The 26,106-nt window shown below is 41.0% G+C and overlaps 1 protein-coding gene across 4 annotated transcripts in view; it reads left to right on the top strand.

The window, feature by feature from the left end:
- The window catches only part of ATP8A1 (ATPase phospholipid transporting 8A1), a 197,879-nt gene that overhangs the window by 130,680 nt on the left and 41,093 nt on the right, over positions 1-26,106 (top strand). For all 4 annotated transcript variants that reach the window (XM_066573135.1, XM_066573136.1, XM_066573134.1 and 1 more), the window contains 6 exons: positions 3,593-3,657; positions 7,752-7,924; positions 9,307-9,490; positions 14,461-14,571; positions 22,895-22,969; positions 23,063-23,185. In XM_066573135.1, coding sequence (XP_066429232.1) covers positions 3,593-3,657; positions 7,752-7,924; positions 9,307-9,490; positions 14,461-14,571; positions 22,895-22,969; positions 23,063-23,185 — 731 coding nt within the window. The remainder of the gene's footprint in view (positions 1-3,592; positions 3,658-7,751; positions 7,925-9,306; positions 9,491-14,460; positions 14,572-22,894; positions 22,970-23,062; positions 23,186-26,106) is intronic.

Here is a 26,106-nt window from a genome sequence, read left to right as displayed (position 1 = left end):
AGGCCGTCCACGCGGAGTCAGCAGCAAACTAGAGCATGTTGTGGTTTTTCCTCTGCTCGCGGAATACGCAATTCATATCCATGAGTGTGAGTAAAAAAAACGAAAGTACATGCCTTTCAATGCGAATGATTTGCTGTGGATGCCGTTCGCGAATTCCGCAATAGGAATCTAGTCGTAATGTCTGTTATGTGGTGTTTGTTTGTTTTTTCTCCTTTCCAAACAATTTCAGCTGCAACAGGCTAAATAATCACGCGCTGATGGGATACGGTTTTCCTGCAGCAGTAGAACAATCATCATTTGGTATAATAGAGTGTAAACTACTAGGAACTTGGTGTATTTTTATATCCATAGTATTATCCTAAAGCCACTAGGTGGCGCTGCTGGGGTGTACTCAAATTATAAACTTGCTATAAAGCAGGTTAAATACCCAATAACTAAGAAACCTAATAATAGACAGAACTCCGATTTAGACGCGTTTATGACACAAGTGGGGTCTCTGGAACCGGATAATTAACATCAGTTGTGCTGAACAAGTTATGTGCTCTGACTGCAATGTTATATAGTCCCCATAACTATGCTGCTCATGGATGATTTATGCTGCATAATTTACACATACGTCATCTTTGTTTGTGTAGCCATGGTCCTTTATATATTCTCTTGGGGGACCAAATTTCTGCCCGTGAGTGGGTTACAAAGTACTTGATCTTCCTGGTGGCGCTCAGAGACGATTATACAAGGGTTACTCTGAGACTAATGCCTCCTCCCTTATTATGTTGGCATATGACGTTAACGGGATAGCAATAGTTTGAAACTTTTCTCCTATATTCAGTATGTTTTTTTTGTTGCTGTGTGACAAATGGCAGCGGAGGGGCGGTTTGACCAAGTGGCATCTCGCATGATGACAAAGATGGGCAACTGAATTCCTCCATGTGGACAAGTTGCACCCATTGACATTCATCCATGCTTGTTGAATGTTTGCGGAGACCAAACACTGGATGTTGGCACAGTAAGGGAATGAGTGGCACGTTTCAACAGTGATAAACTGCAAGTCCTGATTAGGCTAGAATGGTTTCCCATCGGTCAGGATTTGGCCCAGAAGTTGATATCCACCATGGCAGGGCGAATTGCAGAAGGCTTGATAAATACATCAAGTTTAGGCAAAGACTCAATATTTACAGTGTTCACCTTTATTTTCAAGAGTTTAAAAACTTAGGAATTGTTATAATTGTACTTCAGTGACCATAGAAACCTTTGACTAAAAGATCTAAAGACACTGAAGCAACAAAATTTGTAATGGTCCAAACTTTTGGCCATGACCTCTAGTGTGAGTGTATATATATACGTGTGTGTGTGTGTGTGTGTGTGTGTGTGTGTGTATGTGTGTATATGTATATGTGTGTGTATGTATATGTGTGTGTATGTATATGTATATGTGTGTGTATGTGTGTGTATGTATGTATATATATATATATATATATATATATATAGTACTAAGTAGACTTGATGGTATACATCTATCATGTACCTATTGTGAAGAATCATTGCAGTACAGCTCTACCAGCCTGCTTTTGTAGCGTGCGACTCATTTCGGCCATACCATGGACTACTTTCATATGTACAGGCCCAGTTTCTGTAGCATCGTAGATCATTAACTCCTGCTGAGAAGCTGTGGGACGTCTACATTATCGTCGCCCTTGACATTTATGTTCCTCTGGATATTTAATGAGAAGTCATCTGTCAATAGTAATTACAGAAACGACTGATCCCCCGGCCTGTGTGACTCTCCATGCTAATTCCGTAGCGGTATAATTCTTGTCCTATTGCTGGGTACAGAATATATATATATAATGTGAAGGAGCAGCTCAGACTTGCCTAATGTATCGCAGAATGCGCAGCACGGGTAGGGATTCGTTCTTATCGCCTGTGACACATGTAGGATATATTCGTTTTCTGTCATGCCTTTAATGTAGTGCCTGAAAAGTAAGGCTTGGGGAAACATAAGAAATCATCCGGTTCTTCTGTCCGACTTCGCATTCCATTTTTCCTTTTGTAAGTGCTGGTAGCTTTCATAGAAATGAAGCTGAGTGGTTACTGCAACACTATAAAAATGATCTATTCCATTGAACGTTCTCTCTCCCGGACACAAATAGAAGTTGACACTCAGCACAGTATGAGGTGCTGTAACTCCTAAACACTATAGACTCCTTGGGGGGAGCTGCAGAGTTTTTCCCATTGAAATGCATGTATTTTGGGCTGACAATCATTTTTATAATAGGGTCAGATTTAATAATGTTGCAGACATTGGCCCTGATTGTTAGTGATTTGCACAATGAGTGTGGGTGTAAAAGTGTCCAGCGCCGAAACAATCAGCAATAAATCGCTAGATTATTACTGATTGGATCTTTCATGAGAACTAGAGATAAGCGAGTATACTCGCTAAAGGCAATTGCTCGAGCGAGCATTGCCTTTAGCGAGTACCTGCCCGCTTGAGACAAAAGGTTTGGGTGCCGGCGGCGGGCAGGGAGCTGCGGGGGAGAGCGGGGTGGAACGGAGGGGAGATCTCCCTCTCCCCCTCCCCCCCCTTCCTCCTCCCCCCCCCCCCCCCCCCCCAGCTGCCTCCTGCCGCTACTCACCGCTCCCCCGCGCCGGCACCCGAACCTTTCGTCTCGAGCGGGCAGGTACTCGCTAAGGGCAATGCTTGCTCGAGCAATTGCCTTTAGTGAGTATACTCGCTCATCTCTAATGAGGACCTAAAAATGATTGTGCATACAATTTGCTGAATAGAAAGTTGTGGCAGAAGGTTTGACTAGAGGCGCCGTAATGTTCGAAGGAACGATCAATTAGTCAGTGTACATACAGCCCAAGCAAACCATATAGAATTGCCACTTCACTACTGGTTGCAGGCTCCTTCTCATTTATCTTGCCCTGTAAAAGGGCCTTTGGTTTCTCTCCTGCACGTTCTTATCAGCTACTATTTTGGGGGGGGTCAAAATTTATTTTTTTGTTAGTTTTTAAAGGAAAAATTTTTTTATCTTGTGCTAAAGTAGTAAAAAAAAATCTAAAATAAACATAGTATCGCAGTAATCCAGTAATGCGACAGTAAAAATCGCTTCAAGTCCCAAAACAGACGTGTCACTAAAGAGTTAAGCAGTTCTCTGTACCTCCATACATTCACACACTGCTGTCCGTTTTGGTTACCGTATATAATTTTTCTGGAGGGTTCAGTCAACATTTTAAATGTTCTGTAAAAGTCGGCTTGGTAGTCCTAGATCTCAAATTGCTGCTCTTTTTTTATGTCTTCATTAATATGGAATAATAAAAAAAAAAGTTGCAGCCCAAGATATATTGCTGGTGCTTTTTATTGCATTTTATGTTTAAACCTAAATACATTTAGCAGGATAGTCTGCTGATATTTTATGTGTTTTAATATAGACCAGGAAAATACATAATTTTTGCTCATTACCTCACATACAATTACCTTTTAATGGAGTTCCAAAATTTTCAGAAAACTTATGCAAAACCTTTCTAGTATAAATGACCGTTACTGGAAACTCGTCCACCTAAAAAACTAAACTTTATTTCCTTCCAACAGGACATTCATGCCGACTGCTGACCAAGAATATGGGCCTAATTGTTATAAATGAAGGTTCACTTGACGTAAGTAGGCTTTTTCGCGTTGGGTTTTGTTGTTTTGGGTACAGACTCTTTCTTCTGTTATTATCTAGAGCTTGCTTGGCTCTCGGAGGAGAAATAAGTGATGAAACCTCATCGTGTCGAAGCTGGCTTCTTCTGTGTGATCTGTAACTACACGATGTGGTTGAAGAAAAGGCACGCATCCAAGACATTCAGCGTTTGCCAGATTCTTCTGGAGGTGGTTGTGTTGCACTGTTATTTTAGTGTGCGATGAAAAGTTAGGATGGATTATACTGAAGCATGAAGACATCTGTTACTAGGTTACTGCATGGTTGACTGGTGTATAAATCCTATACGCCACGCAAGCAATGAATACATCTTGATTTGTATGCACATTATATTATTACGTTCAGAAGGAAGGCCAATCAAATGAGAGAGAGTAACTGCACTTCAAAACACTTGACATGTCAAAAGTTTTTGTCAAAAGTTTTGGACTTCGTGAGGGGCCAGATACCGAGACTCACTGATGGCTGAAATGAAGGGGCAGAAGCACTCACCCAGGCATTTGTGCCCCTTTGCCTGTCATCACTCCCTGTCCGCTCCTTTCGGTAGCGGAGGATGGATGCGTAGACTTCTATAGACATCCACGCACCCATCTTCAGCTGCTGAGAAGAGCTAACAAGGAACAAGAACAGCTGAATGGGCACAGTGCCAGGGGTGGAGCTTCTGCTACTTCATTTCAATGATCAGCAGGTAATGCTCCATACCTGGATCCCCACTGATGAAAAGTTTTTTGAGGTGTCACTCTAACATATCAAGTTTGTTTTCTTTATTAACTGCAGTTACTCTCTAACGTTTGCTTAGTGTTGCTCTCGAATGTTTTATAATACAATGTGCATACAAAATTAGATGTATCTTAAGTTCTTAGACTCTTTTAAAAGGAACCTCTCATCAACTGCAAGCACTATAAACTAAAGGTGCATTTAGAGACACAGATGATCGCTCAAAAGATGGCTTATTAACGATCATTTTGCATAATCCATTAATTGGTACTAATACCTATTAGTACCAATTGATAGCATGTGAGCCACCGGGAACTACATGTATTCAGAGGACCACTCGCTGTTCTCTGAATAAATTCTTTTTGTTCTGCCACGCTGATTACAGCTTAAACAATGTTATCAGCGCTCCCCGGGCAGAACACAGCGTGCAGTCCGTCTGATCAGTTCTTCTCCTAAACGACGGATTTCAAGCTGAACTGAAATCCATCGTTCAGCAGAAAACAAAGATGGGCACATTTACACTCAACGATTATCGCTCAAAAGATGATTTTTGAGCGATAATCGTATCTAAATGGGCCTTAAAGGGGTTGTCCTGCGCCGAAACGGGGTTGTTTTTTTTTCAATAGGCCCCCCGTTCGGCGCGAGACAAACCCAATGCATGTGTTAAAAAAAAAAAACGTTTAGTACTTACCCAAATCCCCGCGCTGCGGCGACTTCTTCCTTACCTTAGCAAGATGGCCGCCGGGATCTTCACCCACGATGCACCGCGGGTCTTCTCTCATGGTGCACCGTGGGCTCTGTGCGGTCTATTGCTGATTCCAGCCTCCTGATTGGCTGGAATCGGCACACGTGACGGGGCGGAGCTACGAGGACCAGCTCTCCGGCATGAGCGGCCCCATTCACCAGGGAGAAGACCGGACTGCGCAAGCGCGTCTAATCGGGCGATTAGACGCTGAAATTAGACGGCACCATGGAGACGGGGACGCCAGCAACGGAACAGGTAAGTGAATAACTTCTGTATGGCTCATAATTAATGCACGATGTACATTACAAAGTGCATTAATATGGCCATACAGAAGTGCTGAACCCCACTTGCTTTCACGGGACAACCCCTTTAAGTTATGGTGCCTATAGTTCAGATGACTGAGTCCGAGGAGCTGTCTCATATACTAACTCCGTCCCCCGTTCATGCAGTGTTTCCCCCAAATCAGCGCACACACAATCGGTGAGACTCTTTACAGAAGGCTGTACACACACTCCCATAGAGATGAATGGGAGCACACGCGCAAAGCCTTCTGAAAAGAGTCATGCTGGCTGTACGTGTGCGGATTGTGTCGTGGGACCGGGTTAGTATGAGACACATCTCCCCGGACTCCACGTCACTTAAACTATAAGCGCCATAACTTAGTTTTATGGTGCTCTTAGCTGATGACAGGTTCTCTTTAATGCTTCCTTTTCTATTAGCACTTGTTGAACACTCGGTTTATGCTTTGTGGTTTCATAGAGCAAATATTCCAGAGATCAGCTGGTGAGTTTTCAAGGACAAGAAAGTCAGAAATGATTATGCGGAAGGCACGTTACACAATATATACAACCTTCTCGTAACATTATCTAAGGTTTATACAATACAGAGAAATGAGAAAACAAGGTGTATGCCATTTCTCCACACTGTAAATGACTAAACCTAATAGCTAGTCTTAAGAGTTCTGAAATAAGGGTGTTCATGTGATGGTTGCATTTTTCTGCAGCAGTAGTTTTGGAAAACTTTTTTTGTTATGTGGATTTACTCTATATTATAAAATGAAATCATGACTTGTGGGTTCAAATAAAATATAGAAAGCATTTTAGAAGTCTCTTAACACTTTCCAATCCACTGTCTGACCTCTGAAGACATTATGATTTAAGGCTTCGATGTTGGTAGACGTCCGTTGAGGTTCTCTTACTGTATATTGCCAACCTCTCTGCTGTCGGAGCCTATCCAACGTGTCACCTCATGCAGTACTGGCTTTAGCCAGCATATAGCGCTGTTGTATAACGACCGAAAAGGAGTAAGCCCCCTAGAAAAACCAGGATACAAATTGGGTTGGAAAGGGTTAAAGCTGGAGTCTTTGAATCGCATCAGATCAAAAGTTGCAACCAGTTACATTGTTAAAGAGTTGAGGCAAGTTTCACACCTGTTCACATGATGGAAGTTAAATGGTAACTTATCACACAACTTACACTTATGTAACATCCTTTCTTTAGTTTGACTCTTAGGGCTCACTCAAATGGGCGTATAGTCACTGCGTATTACACAGTGCTAAAAGCCATTCATTTATATTGGGCCAATCAGACTTGCATTTTTCTTATGCACATCAAAAAAAGCTGCATACCCTATTTTGGTGCTATGGGAGCCGAAAATACGCATGTTACATGCGTAATTATGAACGCAATAAATTTGCACGTAATACGCAGTGACTGTGAAATACGCAGTTATCGTGTGAGTGAGCTCTTAATGTGATGTGATGGTTGTTTATACTTCAAATTGCTTTACAATGGGTTTTGCTGTGTTAAGATAAGTAAACAAGATCTCTTTAATGGGTTAAGATGAGATAACTTTCTGCACTGTGCTATCACACTCAAGCTAAAATTTGCCGCATCTGTATGTGTCTATCATCGATCTTCTAATATACCTGTATTAAAAATTGACTTATTTTACAACTAAAATTGAAGTTTGAAGTTCCTGCCACTAGAGGTCTCCCTTTTAGCACCTTTGCTATCTACTGCTTGTCTTTAGGCACTTGGCTTCTCTAGTAAGAGGGACATGGGGACACAGCTAGTTACTACACGCTACAGAGGGGCAGGCATTCAGATGCTGCTTTGCACCTGATCGGAGCAGCGCTATGCAAGTCAGCATGGAACGTGTGGGAAAGGAAGTCCCTTCCAGTACAATACTGGCTTAAGACACCCCCACCTGTAAGTAGATTGCAAACAGCACGGCAGCAGGAAAATAGGAAAATCTACATGGAAAAGTGAATTAGTAGAGCTTAAAGTGGGAGAAAGCAGCAGTCAATGAAAACCCGGCTGCATGTGAAAACTAGTGTGCGCTAGTGTCTTATCAGTTGGACTACAACTGCTAGGAGGCCCATTGATCATAGACCGAAGATCTCATGGTCTCATGTGTAAACAGAGCAGCGTTCGAGCATGCTAAATATCTACTATATGAGTTGGGGGGGCGATAACTGTTCACTTTCGGCCATACGGCAATGATTGGTTTGAGATGCCTCAACAGTACATCCTAAATGTTGTGATGTGTCAAGTATTTGCTTTTTACAACCTGTTTTTTCTTTTTTGTAGACCACTCGGGAAATCTTAAGTCATCACTGCAGTAATCTTGGAGATGCGCTCCGGAAGGAGAATGACTTTGCATTAATTATCGATGGCAAATCCCTGAAGTATGCGTTAACATTTGGAGTAAGGCAGTATTTCCTCGACCTTGCTCTGTCTTGCAAAGCCGTGATTTGTTGCAGGTAACAAAACTAGGTCTTCTTTCCATCTTGTCAAATGATTCTTTAATTTATGTAAACTTTCATGTTTCTATTCCTGTTACACTTCTTGATTGGATACACCTTCCCGCTTAGTAGACCGTACGGGCCAGAAGCCAACTTCTGCAGAGTGTTGCCAGATTTGTTCAGACTGTTCCATCTATGCAGATATTGCCTTTCTCTTTTCCTTCCTCTTGATTTATACATTTCACTACCAACACTGGAGTTTGAAAGTGTTTTTGCTGTTAATTCTTCTGTGTTTCCAATCCAAGAACTGTAGTTTAGAGATAATTCGTTTGGTATCCCTGTTATTAGAATTAAGTATTTTTTGCTGGAAAGGGGTTTTGATATGGGTAATCTAAGTCCTGGAGAACCCTTCTAAATCTATTAACCCTTTCCAATCCATTAATTTTTTCTCACCCATTCTCCCCAGCTCCAATAAATTGGAGCTGGGGAGAATGGGTGAGAAAAAATGCATTTTCCCTGCACCCTCCTGAACTGACAGAGTTCAGGAGGGTGCAGGGAGGGACCTGCTTACCTGTCCGGCGTCTTCTGCATTCTCCTTCTGCCTCCCGACTCGGCGATCATGTGACCGCTGGGGTCAGGTGGCACCTGGCGGTCACATGATCGCCGGGCCGGGAGACAGAAGGAGAATGCGCAAGACGCTGGTCAGGTAAGCAGGTCCTCCCCCAGTGCAGGCTCCCGGCTCGGCGTTCATGTGACCGCCGGGGGTCAGGCAACACCGGCGGTCAGCTGATCGCTGGCCGGAATCTCTGCATTACATAGCGCTAATTGAGCGCTTTGTAATGTGTAAAGGAGAAGGCAGAAAGGGTTTTTAACCCTTTCTGCCTTCTCCTCGGGGGTCCTCGATGGGGACCAGTGCAGGAGTACATCTGCACCCGATGTGTCTGACGATCGGGTGCAGATCCACTCCTGCACTGCAGTGTCGGGCCTGTCCCGACATCGGAGCTGTGGAGGGAAATTATGATGTCGGGGCAGGCCCGACATTGGACTGGAAAGGGTTAAGGCAAAGGTTGTCCTTTGAAGGTGTTCCTTGGTCAGCACCGACCTCTCCTTTCACTGTTACAAGCAGAAGCGTAGAGCTGCAGCATTGTTGGACTCTGTGCAATTATATATTTCTATCTGATTGCCTGTTGAATGATAAAACCCACAGTGAGGAGGAAGTGCTCTGGACCCCCATTCTCAGGATCTATGGTGTTCTCCGGTGAGCTGTGGATTGGGAATAACTCTTTAGGCTTTGGGATAACCCCTTTAAGCATAGAGTTGTACAGTAAAGTACATAATATGCTTGATCTTCTGCACTTTAAGGAGTGTTTGTTCATTACTGTGTTGTGTGTTTTTGTAAGGGTGTCTCCTCTTCAGAAATCGGAGGTGGTAGAGATGGTGAAAAAACAAGTAAAAGTAATCACCCTGGCTATCGGCGATGGGGCAAACGATGTCAGTATGATCCAGACTGCACATGTTGGTGTTGGGATAAGTGGTAACGAAGGACTGCAAGCTGCAAACTCCTCAGACTACTCCATAGCACAGGTAGTATTATTGACAAGTTTGACTTTGTAATCTCATTAGTGCTCTACTTTTATTTATTTATTTTTTTAGATTTTTTGTGTTACCCTTTTTGGATATTTTTTATTCTGTGTAAGTTCAGTAGAGTATTTAAGGTATTTTGAAAAGTTTGAAAGTTTTTTTCCATAGAGTACTTGCTCACGAGAGCCACACAATGGGCCCAATGACTAGCACGTTGCCAAATATTGTAGGCAAGTATTGTAGAATGCGCCTTGCTTATTTATGCTGGACCACTAGCCTTAACCCCTTCCCTCCCCATGAGGGAAAGGGTACTTCCCGCAAAATGACGTACCCTTATGTCATGATCTAGTGCTATCCGTCCGCGGGAGTTGGCTGTCACTGAAAGCCGGCCTCCTGCTGCAACAGCGGGGTGCATTGGAGATGCGCCCCCTGCTGTTAACCCATTCACTGCAATGATCTAAGTAGATCGCGGCAGGGAAAGGATTCACGGCTGTGACTCCAGCCGTCTCTCGTGATGATATCGTACAGAGCCCCACTGGTTGCCATGGCAACAGGACGCCAATTACCGGTGTCCTGTATTGCCATTGCCTATGATCACTGCAATAAGTGATAAGGCATTGCAGGAGAGAAGTCCTGCAATGCCTTATCGTAGCGATCATTGGTGCTACAGAGCAAGACCCCAGAGGGACACAAATGGTGTAAAAAAAAAAAAAAGCTCAAAGTAATGTACAAAAAATAAAAATGTAAAAAAAGTTTTAAAAAACCCTTTTTTTAATGCTTTTTCTCATAGTAGCATAAAAAAAACAAAACACATATTTGGTATCGTCGTGTCTGTAAAGACCCATACAATAAATTGAACACGCCTTTTATCCTGCACGGCAAAAAAAGTTTTAAAAAACTGAGGCAAAATGCAAATTTTTAGCATTTTGCCTCCCAAAAAATGCAATAAAAGTGATTAAAAAAAACGTATGTACCCCGAAATTGTACCAATAAAAACTACAACTTGTCTTGCAAAAAATAAGCCCTCACAGAGCTCCGTCCATGGAAAAATAAGTTATAGCACTTTGAATGCAGCGATTTCGATTTTTTTTTTTTTTTTTTTTTCCCCTAAAAACGGTTTTTATTGCAGAAAAGTGGAAAAACCTTAAAAATATATAAGAATTTGGGTATCGTTGTAATCGTACCGGCCTGCAGAAAAGAATGTAGTGTCATTTATGCTGCAGAATTAACGCTTTAAAAAAAAAAAAATCCTATGACACAATTGATGCGTTTTCTCTCCCTGGTATCATAAAAAAAGTAATAAGTTTTACAATATAGTCAATGTACCCAAAAGTGGCAACAATAAAAACTACAGTTCGCCACGCAAAAAACACAAGCCATTGTACGGTCACGTACAATGTTATGGCTTTTGAAAACTGGATATGAAAATCCGCCAAAAATCGTTTGGTCCTCAATGTCAAAATAGGCCATGTCCTTAAGGAGTTTTTTCTTCTTTACTTTCAAAAAATCATAACTTTTTTATTTATCAATCATCGTAGATGTCTGAGGCCTTGTTTTTTGCGGGATGAGTGTAATATTTAAAGGGGTTGTCCCGCGGCAGCAAGTGGGGTTATACACTTCTGTATGGCCATATTAATGCACTTTGTAATGTACATTGTGCATTAAATATGAGCCATACAGAAGTTATTCACTTACCTGCTCCGTTGCTAGCGTCCCCGTCGCCATGGTGCCGTCTAACTTCAGCGTCTAATCGCCCGATTAGACGCGCTTGCGCAGATGGGTCTTTTCCCTTCGGCTCGGTTCGGCAGCAGCGGCGTTCTGCCTCCGCCCCCTTGTAAGCGTCATCGCGTAGCTCCGCCCCGTCACATGTGCCGATTCCAGCCTCCTGATTGGCTGGAATCTGCTCATGTGACGGGGGTGGGGCTAAGCGATGGCGCTTACAAGGGGGCGGAGCCATAACGCCGCTGCTGCCGAACCGAGCCGAAGGGAAAAGACCCATCTGCGCAAGCGCGTCTAATCGGGCGATTAGACGCTGAAGTTAGACGGCACCATGGCGACGGGGACGCCAGCAACGGAGCAGGTAAGTGTATAACTTCTGTATGGCTCATATTTAATGCACAATGTACATTACAAAGTGCATTAATATGGCCATACAGAAGTGTATAACCCCACTTGCTGCCGCGGGACAACCCCTTTAATATAACATAGATCTTCTTCTTTTTTTTTTTTTTTTTTTTTTTTTTTTATTCTTTCAGTGAATTGTAAATTAAGTAAAATAGTTTTAAAAAAATGCAATTTCACTATCCTTGGAGGGAAATAGGGAGCTGTTTATATGGCATACACACTACGACAAGAATGACTTAACTTTATTCTATGAGTCACTATATTTATATATTTTCCTAATTTTTTTTTTTTGCTGTACTGCTTTTAAAAGAAAATGTTTGGGGCAAAAAAATAATCTTCTGTCACCAACTTCTGACAGCCATAATTTTATCCTTCTGTCGACATAGTTGTACAAGCGCTCGTTTTTTTACCGGACGTTCTGTAGTTTTCATTGATCTATTTTGAAGTACATATGATGTTTTGATCATTTTTTGTTACACTTTTTATTGGCGTCTTAGTGACCTAAAAAGCTTAATTCTGACGTGTTTTTTCTCTTCTATTTACGACGATCACCATGTGGGTTAAATGTGTTACCTTGATAGATCAGACTTAAGGACACAGCGCTACCAAATAGGTGTTTGGGTTTTTTTTTTTAATATTTTTTTTGTTATGATTAATATGGGAAAAGTAAGGAACTTTAACTCTTTTTTACTTTTTTTTTATTTTGTACAATAAAACTTATTTAAAAGCTGATTTTTACATTTTGTTTTTTAAATTCCCATAGGGGGGCTTTAACTTGCGATGGTTTAATCGCTCCTGTATAGAGATGAGCGAGTATACTCGCTAAAGGCAGTTGCTCGAGCAAGCATTGCCTTTAGCGAGTATCTTCCCCGCTCGAGACGGAAGGTTCGGGTGCCGACGCGGGGGAGCGGTGAGTAGCGGCAGTCAGCAGGAGGGAGTGGGTGGGGGAGAGAGGGAGAGAGAGAGAGAGATCTCCCCTCCGTTCTGCCCCGCAGCTCCGTGCCCGCTGCCGGCACCCGAACCTTCTGTCTCAAGCGGGGGAGATACTCGCTAAAGGCAATGCTCGCTCGAGCAATTGCCTTTAGCGAGTATACTCGCTCATCTATACTCCTGTAGTATGAGGTCATACCATAGTATTAGTATTACATTACACCGTGATCTGAGAGGCAGTCTATCAAGCCATGCCTCTGGCAATCTGCAGTGGCAGCCCTGGGGGTTTTCAGAAGGCCTCCCGACTGCCGTTGCAACTTCACAGCACCCTGTAATCTCATTGTGATGCCTGTTCGGGTCTCCTGAACTTCATGTGGGGTATTTTAAGTGCCGCTCTTAGAACAGGCGGTGGCGTTTAAAGAGCTAACAGCCACGATCAGTGTGAGCACTGATCACTGCTGCTGACGTCGGGTGTCGGCTGCGAGAAACAGCTGGCACCCACATTTTATTGAGCAGGTTCGGCTCCTGATCCTCCTTCATGCAAACCTTGAACCTCCGTGATGTAACTGTATGCCCTGAAGCATTAAGGGGTTAAAGTAGTGTTTAAAAGCACTTCTATATAAAACATTGTTATCCTATAGTTTGTCAGCCATTAAGCTGTTCGTACAGTTGTTAGTTTCTCTTACATTTGGGAAGTAGTTGGTTGTTATATACAGATGTAACATATGTTAACTTGATATATAACGCATTATGATATCTTTAAGGGAATCTGTCAGCTGATGTCCAAATCACAGTCATGTTAAAGAGAAGGAGGCACTGAGCAGGTTGATATCAAGTTATACTGACTAGTGTTTTATCCATTTAAACCTCAGCACATTCTGGGCTGAACAGTCTAGTGGGAGGAGCTATCAGTGATTGACAGCTATCTGTGTGACTGCACATACAGGGATGGCTGTCAATCACTGATAGCTCCGCCCACTGGACTATTCAGCTCAAAATGGGCATAGATATAAATGAAAAAAATAGTTCTACTGAGTCTTTTCCCATAAAACGATACAGCAATCTGCTCGGCTCCTCCTGTTCAATAACCTGCTGCCTGCAATTCAGACAACATGTGCAAGCTGATAGATTCCATTTTAAGGGCTATTGACACTTTTTGATGGCCAAATTTTTCCTCACTTAAATATGTATTTTGGCTTGACAATCATTTTTGCAATTGGGTTTATTTAAACATTTTTGCACCATTTTGGCTTCTGCAGCTTCTGCATATCACTGTATATTGTAGCTGCACACTGATCTTCCCTTCATAATGGTAGGTAAGCTGAATTGATGGCTTAATTTTCAGCCCCTATCTCCGCTCTCCTGGCCTTTCTTATCAGCTGATTTATGACCACATCCTGGATAAACCTCTGGTTATAAATGAACTGATGGGGAGAGAGGGAAGCAAAGCAGCCGGTGCAGCTACTCTGAGGGATCTGTTTGCAGCTACTGTCCACAGTGCTACGTTGAAGCTGAAGAAGCCAAACCATGCAACAGCTTTTATTTTTTTTATTTTTTTTTTATAAATTAAGTTTTATTGAAGTTTTTCATAATAAGTAATGCACAACAATCTTGCATCTCTAAAAAAGAAATATACAATACAGCGAGGGGTATGCAATTGTTAACTATAGGTCTGATGAGTATGAAGAGGGGAGGGTCTTGGATTTATTCCACAAGTCCCCCGGACCACTGTGAGTTATATCCGGTATGACCCCAAGCTCCTTACATGCAACATCTTTAATTAAATTATATGCTTTTAAATAATAAAGAATAAAGATTGCCCTCCAAATTGTCAGTACAACACAGTAAATGACAACACATCAGTTGTGATGGGAAAGAGCAAGTTCTCTTTTTCTCAATGTAATGTTTTTATCTTACAGTTTAAGTACCTGAAAAACTTATTACTGGTCCACGGTGCTTGGAATTATAACCGGGTGGCCAAGTGTATTTTGTACTGTTTCTACAAGAATATCGTGCTTTATATTATTGAGGTAAGTGGAGCCATCCTAAAAGTAATATGCCGTTATCAAGAACTTACACTTATATGTAGCAAACCTTAACTTGACATTTTAATGCATTATAATAACCCATCTGCAATGTACTAAAATAAATAAATATATATATATATACACACACATTCATGCATTGCATAGTTTGATGTAGATCAGGGGGTATAATTTCTCCTTGTGGAGACCACCAAAAAGGTGTGAGAATACTTAAAGGGCCATGCAATGCTTTTCTGGGAATTTTAGTATGTAGACAGGAGATGGAACAAGGCTTCAATAGCGCCACCTACTAGAAGGTAGCTTTCCTACAAGTCAATGTCTGACTTTGAAATAGGTCTTATAACTTTCTTGCTCACCCAATTTCCCAATAATACTTGAATAAAAAGCGATGGTCATATGTACCCCAAAAACTGTATCGATAAAAACTACATCTAACCCTGGAAACGTGTAAAAAGATATGGGGCTCAGAATATGACAATTAAAAAAACTCTCTCTCTCTCTCTCTCTCTCTCTCTCTCTCTCTATATATATATATATCTATATATATATATATCTCTATATATATATATCTCTATATATATATATCTCTATATATATATATCTCTATATATATATATCTCTATATATATATATCTCTATATATATATCTCTATATATATATCTCTATATATATATCTATCTATATATATATATATATATATATATATATATATATATATATATATATATATATATATATATATATATATATATATATATATATATATATATATATATATATATCTATATATATATATATACAAAAAGGTTTTTGTTTTCTTTTGTATGTAGTAAAATGTAAACAATCTAATTAGAGCCAGACCGTTACTGACCCACAGAATGACATTACCTGCCTTCTCTGCTGTGTCATGGACACTGTAAAAGCAACATTTTTCCTCTTGTGATTTTTTTTTTTTGCCTTATTTTTCTCCCACTTTTAAAACTTTTTTTAAAGCTTTGCAATACATTAGATGGTACCATGAAGATACAACCTGTACTGCACAAAAAAGCACAAGCCCTAAAATATGTCTGTGTTCATGGCAAAAAAAACTTAGGGCTTATTTAAAAACTAGGATATTAAAAAAGTGAAGAAAGTGGCAAAATTAACCCAGCCATTTTTTCAAACGCCTCTTATTTCCCCCCCCCCCCCTTTTTCCTAGCTATTTTCCAAACTGTCAAAGCTGCGAATAGCATCCAAAATCTATAATGAATGTGGTGCATGGCATGCATGCCGCCTTTGGTGGTCTAGTGCTACAATCTGGCACTTGCTGCTTGGCAGCTCGCACCTCTTATTACAAGTATTGTGCTGTGCTGGGGTTCTGCTGCCCCTCGCCCTGTAACACATTGCAGTTCTTCATCCTCCAAGCCATTTAGTGAATTATCCTTTTGGCTGTCAGATATTAATGATTTTCTCGCCGACTTTTTAGGGCCATAAAGCAAACAGATTTAATGTAATTCCGAGGCATTTTGATGATTTCCCGCTTAGCCGTTTTCTGCCAAGTAAAACAAGTTTTACAGATGTTGACAGGACTAGTGCTAGGAGAGAGGAGGCAGAGAGCCCATCCAGGAATGTGTGGAGCAGAGACAACTGGCTGTTCTGCGTCTTGCCTTTGACTTGTTTTTTGTGCTGAGCAGGCGTGGGAGCAGCAAGTTACTGACTGTTTGTAAGCTGCTGCTTAGTATGCAGAAATGCTGCACCAGGAAAGTGGCTCTGGGGGGTTGGACTGCTACGCCCCTCTTGTGCCTTGCAAATACCATCTGAAGAGACTGTCTGTGCTCCTTTTTGAGTGGCAGTTTGCAGAGAAGAAAAAAAAACCCACTGATGACAAAAAATAAATGAAGTGTCCCTGTGAAAGCGAGAGAGCAGATGCAGGGCTGTTCACAAAGTAAAACTTCAGTGTGAGCACCAATATAATGTACTCATGTGGGCCCGGTAATCTGTATAGTTGTGTCTTACGGGCCTTTATCTCCTTAATCTATAGGCTTCTGTTTATATCCAAAAAAAATAAATTCCAGTACCAGGTTAGCCAGTAGAGCGAAGTGTGATTGTTCTCAGCAAGAGAAACCAAGTCATCTTGTAGACATGATACCTTTTAATGGCTAACAAGAAATATATGATGATGCAGCAAGCTTTCGAACCTCTCAACAGAGCTGGTAGCCCAACTTGAACACCTATTAGACACGAGTGGAGACAGAGAAAAAAGCAGCAAAAAACATTTTTCAAAAAAATGGCAGATTTTTCTCCAGTCACACTACACCGACCAGATGATCAGAAAAATAGTGACTCCCTTTCCATATGCAACCTGGTATCTAATAAGGGAGGCTATAGACTTTCTAGGGAGACTAAAAATCAACAGAGGGCAGGATAACGGGACAGAAGGGAATGGATGGGAAGAGGGGAGGAAGACTGAAACATTAAAAGTACCCCCTTCTGGTTATTTCCCTCTTTACATTCATTATGTTTTTTTGTGTTTTTTTTTTTTTTTTGCCTAATTTGAAATAAATAGATTTATACAAAGTTATTGAGAGGATTGAAAGTGAGGAGTGAGCCATAATAAGGAAATAGTCCAAGAGATCAGTATGTTTAATGTTTGATTTCCCAAGAGGACAATGAAAGGCATATCTGTAAATGCAACGTTTATGAAATATATCATTGTATTGTTCCAAGATGGTGGTTGTTTTTCCATTATAATTTAAAAGAAAAAGTTTAGAAAAGTTCAAAATAAAAAAGATATTTGAAAAAATAAATAAGATATCGTATCTACAAGATTACTTAGTTTCTCTTACTAAGAACAGTCGCACTTTATGTATATACACTGACAGACACGTTGTACATGGTCCTACAACAGCCAGAATAACATGAACTTGTAGAGTTTTCTATATTTTCTTCCTGCACCATACAGATGTTTGTGGGCACCACTGTTGGTGATACTAGACTATTTAAAATAACACTGATCCACCATCGTGGAATTAATAACAGATGTGTGGGGATGTATCTGCGCAGGACTGGAGTACCGACTTGTCATCTGCCGTGTCACCATCGGCTCACATGGAACATCTGTAAGGTGCAATGAAAACTTAGAGTTCTTCTGTCTTTTCATGCCATTCTGGCTGTTGTAGGTCCATTCATGTATGAAGAAATTGGCTTTGCACTGTTCTTTTTTTTTTAATTCCCCCTGTATATGATTTAAGATAATCACACATTCATTATGTTGGTATTTGTAATGCAAAAGATGCAGCAGCGGCCTGCAGTTACAGTTGATTTGCAGCGCCCCTTTATTTCACTTTGCTCGGAGGTACTACCTAACTTTGTTTCATGTATCCAAATCCTGCGCTGGCTACTTTCTCTAAAGTTTCCTAGCAAATGATATTCTCTTATTTATTAGAATGGTTTATACACTGTACTTGCCTTACAGACTTGCCTTTTTTTATAAGCCAAGGTCTCCCTCTGCATTATTTTTTTAATTGTTCCAATGCACCTATAATACAAAAAATATATTTTAAAAAATCTATTAGTCTAGCTGTTCCATCGTAGGAGGAGCAAAACAGAGAGAAAGAAAATTTGTTTTTCTGCCCATAGAAATGCATTGAAACTGAAGACCTTCAGTTTGTCAATTTTCCATCTCAATTCCGTTATTTATACTAAAGCAAAAGTGCAGACTACCGCGCTTTTGTCTTCAGTTTAAAAAAAAGCAAACTGAATTTTTTATTTATTTGTTTGTATCTCCCATTGACTAGTATGTTTTTAAAAAATCAGTTTTCATCTGTTTTTCCTTTCCGTTTTTGTATCCGGTTTTATCTCTGAGCAAGCACAGAGAACTGAGAAATTGGGAGGGAGGGAAATCTAAACAAGCCAATCAGTAAAAATGCTGAAAAATGGAAACTAATAGAAAGTATTCTTTATGAAGGATGCGTGTGATGGCTCTGCCAAAAAACTGAAAGAATGATTTCCATCAATTTCTGTTTCAGTTACATTTTGCACAGTTCCGTTTTTTTTTTTTTTGTAAAACAATCTGTTAAAACTAGTGTGAACGCTGCCTTAAAAATTTTTTTTTTTTTTTTTTTTTAAAGCTGCAGTTTTACAGCTCTTATACGGTGTTCTCCGTGTTTAGACATATACAAATTATCTGTAGTCTCTTGCCTGTTGCAAAGTGCTCTTTCCCAAGTGCACTTTTTGGTTTCATTTACCTGCTCTGTTATGGGAGCAGGAAAACTGCACCCAGTGGCTGAATGGCAGCAGAACAGACCCCATTGACTATATTGAGGTCCATTTGGTTTCTGGCCGGGCTTCCCGCATTCTACCGGATGAAATAGCGCAGCATTATTTAACAGAACTCGGCGACAGAGGTTCAGAACAGACCCTCCGATGTTGAGGTTAACGAGCCCTACCATATCTTTCGGTAGGTAAGCAAGGAGTAGAGAGCAGATGGGCATATGATTGCAGGATGACACTACACATGACTTGTTGCCATATATAATCATGGAGTCATAGGAGTAGACATGAAAGGTAGAATATTTAGCAATATGCTTTTATTTTTCTTAGCTGAGATGCATCCAGCTGTAATTGGTTGCAAAGATGGAGATTACTTTTTTGAAGGCGTTTGTCCTACATAACATACTTATCTGCTATCCACAGGATAGGCAATCCACATCTAGAGGTAGGGGTTTGACTGCTGGGATCACCTCTGATCTGGAGAAAAGGAGTCTAGAAGGCCACTGAATGAATGGTGTGGCCTTCACACATGCACACTACTGCTCCATTCACTTAATTGGGACGGCCAGAAATAATTGAATACAAGCACTCTGCCATCTCCATCAGACCCATAGAAATGAATAGAGCAGTCGTACACATGCATGACCACAGCTCCATGCCTTCAAGGATAGTGTTGAGTGAACAAAATGGTCAAACTTTGACCAAGGTTTGGGTTTGTGCAGAACTGAACTTTTTGCAATTTGTCTCAGCTTAACCCACATGGCAGAAAGGAGGAGGAAGGATCAGATGACCTCAGGGGAGCCCATACTGCCTTGCAAACAGTTTTTCTATGTCACCTTTCTGCTCTTCATTAATTTTGCCTTAAAAGCAACTCAAAAGTACTTGGATATAGTCCTTGATGGCCTGAGAGTGATATACAGGGCCTTTATAGCTCTTAGACCGTGTTACACACCATTTTTAGGGGTATTGGTGAAGTTCAGGTTTGGTTCAAACTAATTTGGACCAAAACACATTTCTTGCCCAAGTTCAGCAAAGCGGCCTAAACTTTTTTTGAAAAGTTTTTACTCATCACTATTCAAGGACCTTTGGAGTCCCTGTTCTCATGATTGGTAGTTTTCCCAGTGGTTGATCCCCACAGATCAGATACTTATTCCCTATCCTGTGGATAGGTGATGATGAGCTTCTTTTATGGGACAACCCCTTTCAAGTTCATCAGTGCATGAGCACAAATACAGAGCCCACCTTGCAGAAGGATATATAGGGGACCATATACACAAGTAGATAATCTGCCCCTGTAACAAGTGCTGGGAGACATGGACATGTCGGTCAGTGATCATTGATGATGGTTACATGGGCAGATAAAAGCCTGTTATGATTATTGGTCCCCATACATCTCTCCCTGCGTACACCAAGAGATGTGCAGCCAACCAGAAAGCTTGTTTGTTTTTTTTTTTAATAAATTGCCCAATTGGCTAATGTTTGCTCGTATGTTGGCCGATAGTTTGCACTTTGATTCGACCTAAAGATGGAGGGAAAGTAACATTTGGGTGAATGTAACCGATTGTCGGAACTTTTTAAAGGCTCTTTTTTGTCCAAATGCAGGCAATAGTTTTTTTTTTTGGCTTGGTCTTTTACATTTTCTGGGAAACCCTCAGCAACGAGGTTGTTCTCTGATTCGGCGGAGTACATTTAAGTTGTGTTTTTTTTCTCTTTCGCTTGCCCGGATGTACCGTGGCAATTTGTTTTTGCCTTCTCTCTTTTTTTCTGTTGGAAAAAAAAAAACATTTTGTCCTGAGCAACCATTCTTCAGGGAGCCAGCTTGGGTATATATTGATAAATGGTGAATTTGTAGCAATTCATGCTTCCATAATGTGGCTAAATGAAGCGTTCACTGTGACAAAGCCCGGGACTTTGTTTCTAAAATTCATTTGTACGGCATGTCATGCACTTTTTGTATCCCCAGTGAAGAAGTGCTCCCCCTCCACTAGTTGCTTTAATCCTTTCCCCGCTGGCCGTGATCTGACTTGCTGGGTCAGCTCGGTATTTTCAGTACTTTACCGAACACTAATTTTATGTTTGTTTAAAGGATGTGTGATCAAAATCCATACACTGTTAATTATTCACTTATGATGTTGTATTCGGAGACTAACTGGCAATTACCAATAGGCATTTACAACAGAAGTTCTTCTTTTAACACTTTGATGACCAGTAATTTATAAAACTTGCTCTTTTTATATTTTTTTTTTTTAGCCCAGCTTTAACTTTTTTTTCCCCCTGCAGGATGAGCTGTATTTTATTTATTTATTTATTTAATACTGCAATTTAATGTACCATAAAATGTGTAAAAAAAAAAAAAAAGTAATAATAAATTGTGGCGCAATTATGGTTTTGGGCTCTTTTTTGTTTTTACTATGTTTACCTGTGCAGCGGGTCAGTACAAATGCGGCGATCCCAAATTTATACAGCTTTTTGTTTTTTTTAAGTAATAAAAACTTGTGTTTTTTTTAACTTAAATGGCTTTCTATTTCCATAGCCGGAGACCCCTAACTTTTTTTTAATTCTTCCATCTATGGCACTGTGTGAAGTCTTTTTCTCCTTAAATTTATTTTTATTTTTTTTTTGCAAGGTGACCTATATTTTGCCACCATTTTGGAATACATGTGACTTTTTGAAGACTTTTTATTCATTTTTCCTTTTTTTTTTTCTTTAAGGAGGTGGGTGGGGTACCCCAAAAACCTGCAATTCTGGCACACTCTTTAGAAAAAGATGTTCACTATGTAGGATGAATAACAAACTAAATATTTTAGTAGTTTGCGCTTTTTTTACGGACATTGAGATGCCAATTTTTGTTTTTATTTTTCATATGGGAAAAGGAGTTGTTGAACTTCTAATAGTGTTTTTATTTTCTATTGTTAAAATTTAATTTAACTTCACTAAGCTTCGGGCGGCCATGTGAATTCATCAGCACCCCGTGATTCTGTCTTGAGGGGGGTGGCGATGGGGCACAGGAGGGGCCCTCCCTATGGCTGGCTGATTAGACATACTCTTAACTTTGACAATGGCATCTAAAGAGTTAACAGCTGCAATCGGAGAAGGCAAGTGTCAGCTGCCAGAAACAGCTGGCACCCACTGGGTATAGAGCGCACACTGCTCCCAAGCCCATGCCATATACTACTCGCGACCTCCCTCCATACACTTATGGTGGTAGACCTTATGGGTTAATTTGCCAAACAGCAGCCTATGCATGTCTTTGCATGAATAGAGAATTTGGGGAATTCTGACCCTATTTACATCATACAGTGAACATTGCACAAGTTATCGAAAAGTTGTATAAAGTCACATAGGTAACTAAAACTAATGCAGAGAAAAGCAGTTGCCAGGGTTGGTTACACATAACAGCCAATCAGAAAACCGCTTTAATTTAGCAATCTGCATTCGATAAATGAGAGCTGCAATCTAATTGGCTGCCATGGTTATCCCTCTCAATATATTTATATATGTGCTTCAGTGTGTCATGGGGTACCCCAGGGGCAGCATCGGATGCCCTGGGTGGTTGTGCTCCATAGTCGCTCTGCAATGTTCCTTCAAATAACTCGATTAAACTGGGTTTGAGAACTCAAAACTTGCAAAAAGCCCACTGGAACGCTATTCTTACCTCCTATAGGAAGCCTGTTAATTAAGACTGAGTTCCTTTCTGGTGTGCACACCTATCTGTTGGAGGCTAGCCCCACTTATTGTTGTGTTGCCTCTACTGACAATCAGCTGTAGAACACTGAAAGAAATCCGACATGAATCTGACAGTTGGGAAAGAGCCTTAGAGTCGCTGTTGGCGGCTTATATGAAGTACAGGATGTGCCTACATAAGCTGCAGCTTGGAAATTAAATGTTGTCATGTAAATTAAGGAACTTTTTGCAATTTGTGTGTCTGTTTATTAATACCAAAAACTGCTTTTCAACAAGTAAATATTGTGCCAGGGTGAGACATTAAGATTGGGGTATGTATGTTTTTTTAACCCATGGACAAGATTAATGAACATGTTTCTGTTTCTTTTCCAGATCTGGTTTGCCTTTATGAATGGGTTCTCTGGACAAATTCTCTTTGAACGATGGTGCATTGGTCTATACAACGTGGTAGGTTTCAAGCCCACACATGTTGACATTTGTAGGGTGATGATAGTAACTGCAAAACACTCTTGATAAGTTGAGTTATCTCCCTTTCTTTAGATGTTCACAGCACTTCCTCCCCTCACCCTTGGAATCTTTGAAAGATCCTGCCGCAAAGAGAATATGTTAAAGTATCCAGAACTGTACAAGACGTCGCAGAACGCTCTAGACTTCAATACTAAAGTAAGTGCAAGTCTGGTCATTCCTAAAATATGGCTCATCTCTTTGTTAAAAGGGTTTTCCAGCAAAAACTGTTGATCTATCTTAGGATAGGTCCTTAACAGTTAGTCGCTGGGGACCTGTCTCTATGGATCCCCAACAATGAGCTGATCTCATGGCCCACTGTCAATGCAGCAGGTCCGACTTGCGTCATATGGGGCAGGAGCCAAAGGGCCTATCTGGCTTCACTTCCATTGAAATGAATGGAAGCTGAAGCAACTATTACACTTCAGCTCCCATTGATTCAGTCGGAGTCAAGCCAGCTAGAACACTTCCGCTCCTGTTACCTATGACACACAACCTGTCCACTGCAATGACAGCGGGTCGGGTGATCAGCTAATGGCTGGAATCTCAAGAGGCGGGTTCCCAGCAAATAACTATTGATGACCTGTCCTAAGGGTAGGTCATCAATAGTTTTTGCCCGGATTACCCCTTCAATTCTTTTTTGACGTCTTCATATGCATAATGTCTGATTTATTTCATTACACAAATAATATTTGTGTGGTAAAAGTAATAAATTGGAATGAATGCCATAACACAAGTACTTCAGTACTTTCATGGTTTCTCCTTCCTTCAGATTCTATACAAATAACGTCACCCTTTAGTACATCATATCTCGGAGTTAAAGGGAACCTGTCACCAGACACTTTGATATTAAACAAGTTGGTTTGGTTACAATTTTTTTTTTATTTACTACTTCAACTCTGTTAATAAAACAAGAGACGCTTGCCCATCCTGAGATCCGAAGAACCAGCACTGCAGCCCCATGGTCCTCCCAGTCTTTGTTTTTGGAACTGCTGCAGCCAATCAGAAGCCGCATTGGTCAGATGCAGTTTTCCTGGCATATCTGCTCACAGCCTATTGGGGATTAGAAGCTCCTTATTATAAAAGTAGACTTCTCACTGCTATAAAGTTTTATATTAAGAAATAAATGTTGGACCTAAAAATTAGATGACGTTTAACCCTTTCCAATCCATTTATTTTTTCTCATCCATTCTCCCAGCTTCAAATAAATTGGAGCTGGGGAGAATGGATGAGAAAAAATACATTTTCCCTGCACCCTCCTGAACTGACAGAGTTCAGGAGGGTGCAGGTGCTCACTGCACCATGGAGGGACCTGCTTACCTGTCCGGCGTCTTCCGCGTTCTCCTTCTGCCTCCCGACTCGGCGATCATGTGACCGCTGGGGTCAGGTGGCACGCAGCGGTCACATGATGGCCGGGAGGCAGAAGGGAGAATGCGGAAGACGCCGGACAGGTAAGCAGGTCCCCCCACGTTGCAGGCTACCGGCTCGCCGTTCATGTGACCGCTGGTGGTCAGGTAACACCGGCGGTCACATGATCGCCGGCCGGAATCTTCATGCATTACATAGCGCTAATTGAGCGCTATGTAATGTGTAAAGGAGAAGGCAGAAAGGGTTAAAAATAGAGATGAGCGAACGTACTCGGATAAGCACTACTCGTCCGAGTAATGTGCTTTATCCGAGTACCGCTGTACTCGTCTTGAAAGATTCGGGGCGCTCCGCTGCTGACAGGTGAGTCGGAGCGGGGCAGAGCGGGCGGGAGAGAAGGAGAGAAAGATCTTACCTCCGTTCCTCCCCGCTCTCCCCTGCAGCTCCCCGCTCCGCAGCGCGTCCCGAATCTTTCAGGACGAGCAGAGAGGTACTCGGATAAAGCACATTACTCGGACGAGTAGTGCTTATCCGAGTACGTTCGCTCATCTCTAGTTAAAAACCTTTTCTGCCTTCTCCTCGGGGGTGCTTGATGAGGATCAGTGCAGCAGTGCATCTGCACCCGATGTGTCTGATGATTGGGTGCAGATGCACTCCTGCACTGCAGTGTCGGGCCTGCCCCGACATCGGCGCTGTGGAGGCAAATGATTGTCGGGGCAGGCCCGACATTGGATTGGAAAGGGTTAAGGTGGCGATTGACTTAAAAAGTTACAACATATTAGGTTAACTTCTCCGCTACCATAGATTACTTGTTCTACACCTTACTTATGTGGACTGTACAATAGCGCTGTTTGAGGCATATGAAGCTGTCCACAATGGGCAAATGTAACCTGTCCTTTTAGATGTCATGCCTTATGGATTTCTCATTATGTGCGCTAATGGATTTACCAACCACTCTGGAGAATTGTCCGAAGGAATAAAGAGAAGATGAGGAGAAGCGTGTTAGACATTGTCATTACCCCGGGCTGCAGATTTTGTGTTTCTTTTATTAGTGTTATTATTTCTTCCAACAAACGCTTGCAAAACATTTCACATTTGAGACGTAAGAAAGGAATTCCCTTCAATTCAATCAAATTCAGTCTGGGGAATTTCATGGTCGGCATTTAGAAAGTGAAAGAATTCATGTAGAACAATTTACCGTGAACACAAATCCTGTATACTCGGGTTTAAAGGAAAAGCAAAAAACATAAAAACAACCCAAAGTCTATTTCTCAGCTTCATTTTCTTTTGGTTGATCTTGTTTTGTTTAACACTGTTTTGTTTAGTAATTATGTAAAGTGTCAACTATTTTATTGATACGAATTACATTTTTTAATGTCTTTTTAAACTTTTAGTTTGTAATTTTTTTTTTCCTGTTAGGTTTCACCAAGAATTAGTCTTTTGTTGTCATTAAAACCCTTTTCTACATCTACTATTACAATAGGCCAAAGCTTCAGAACACAGAATTTTCTGTTTCAGTACTATGTTGAAAAAATTAAAGTATTATGTTGCTTATCTTGGCATTTGTAACTCTGAATTTTCCAAGGCTACACACTTGCTGCAGCTGAAAAAAAAAGAAGAGAAAAGAAAAAGTATTTTATGTGAAAGTGATTTGAGACTAGCAACCTGACAAATGGGGAATAATGCATTTAATCAAAAGTACAGCAAAACCACCC

This window comes from Eleutherodactylus coqui, chromosome 7, assembly GCF_035609145.1.
Source record: "Eleutherodactylus coqui strain aEleCoq1 chromosome 7, aEleCoq1.hap1, whole genome shotgun sequence".
Lineage (NCBI taxonomy): Eukaryota > Metazoa > Chordata > Amphibia > Anura > Eleutherodactylidae > Eleutherodactylus > Eleutherodactylus coqui.
The sequence above is the reverse complement of the archived record's forward strand: the minus strand, read 5'-3'. Positions and strand labels throughout refer to the sequence as shown.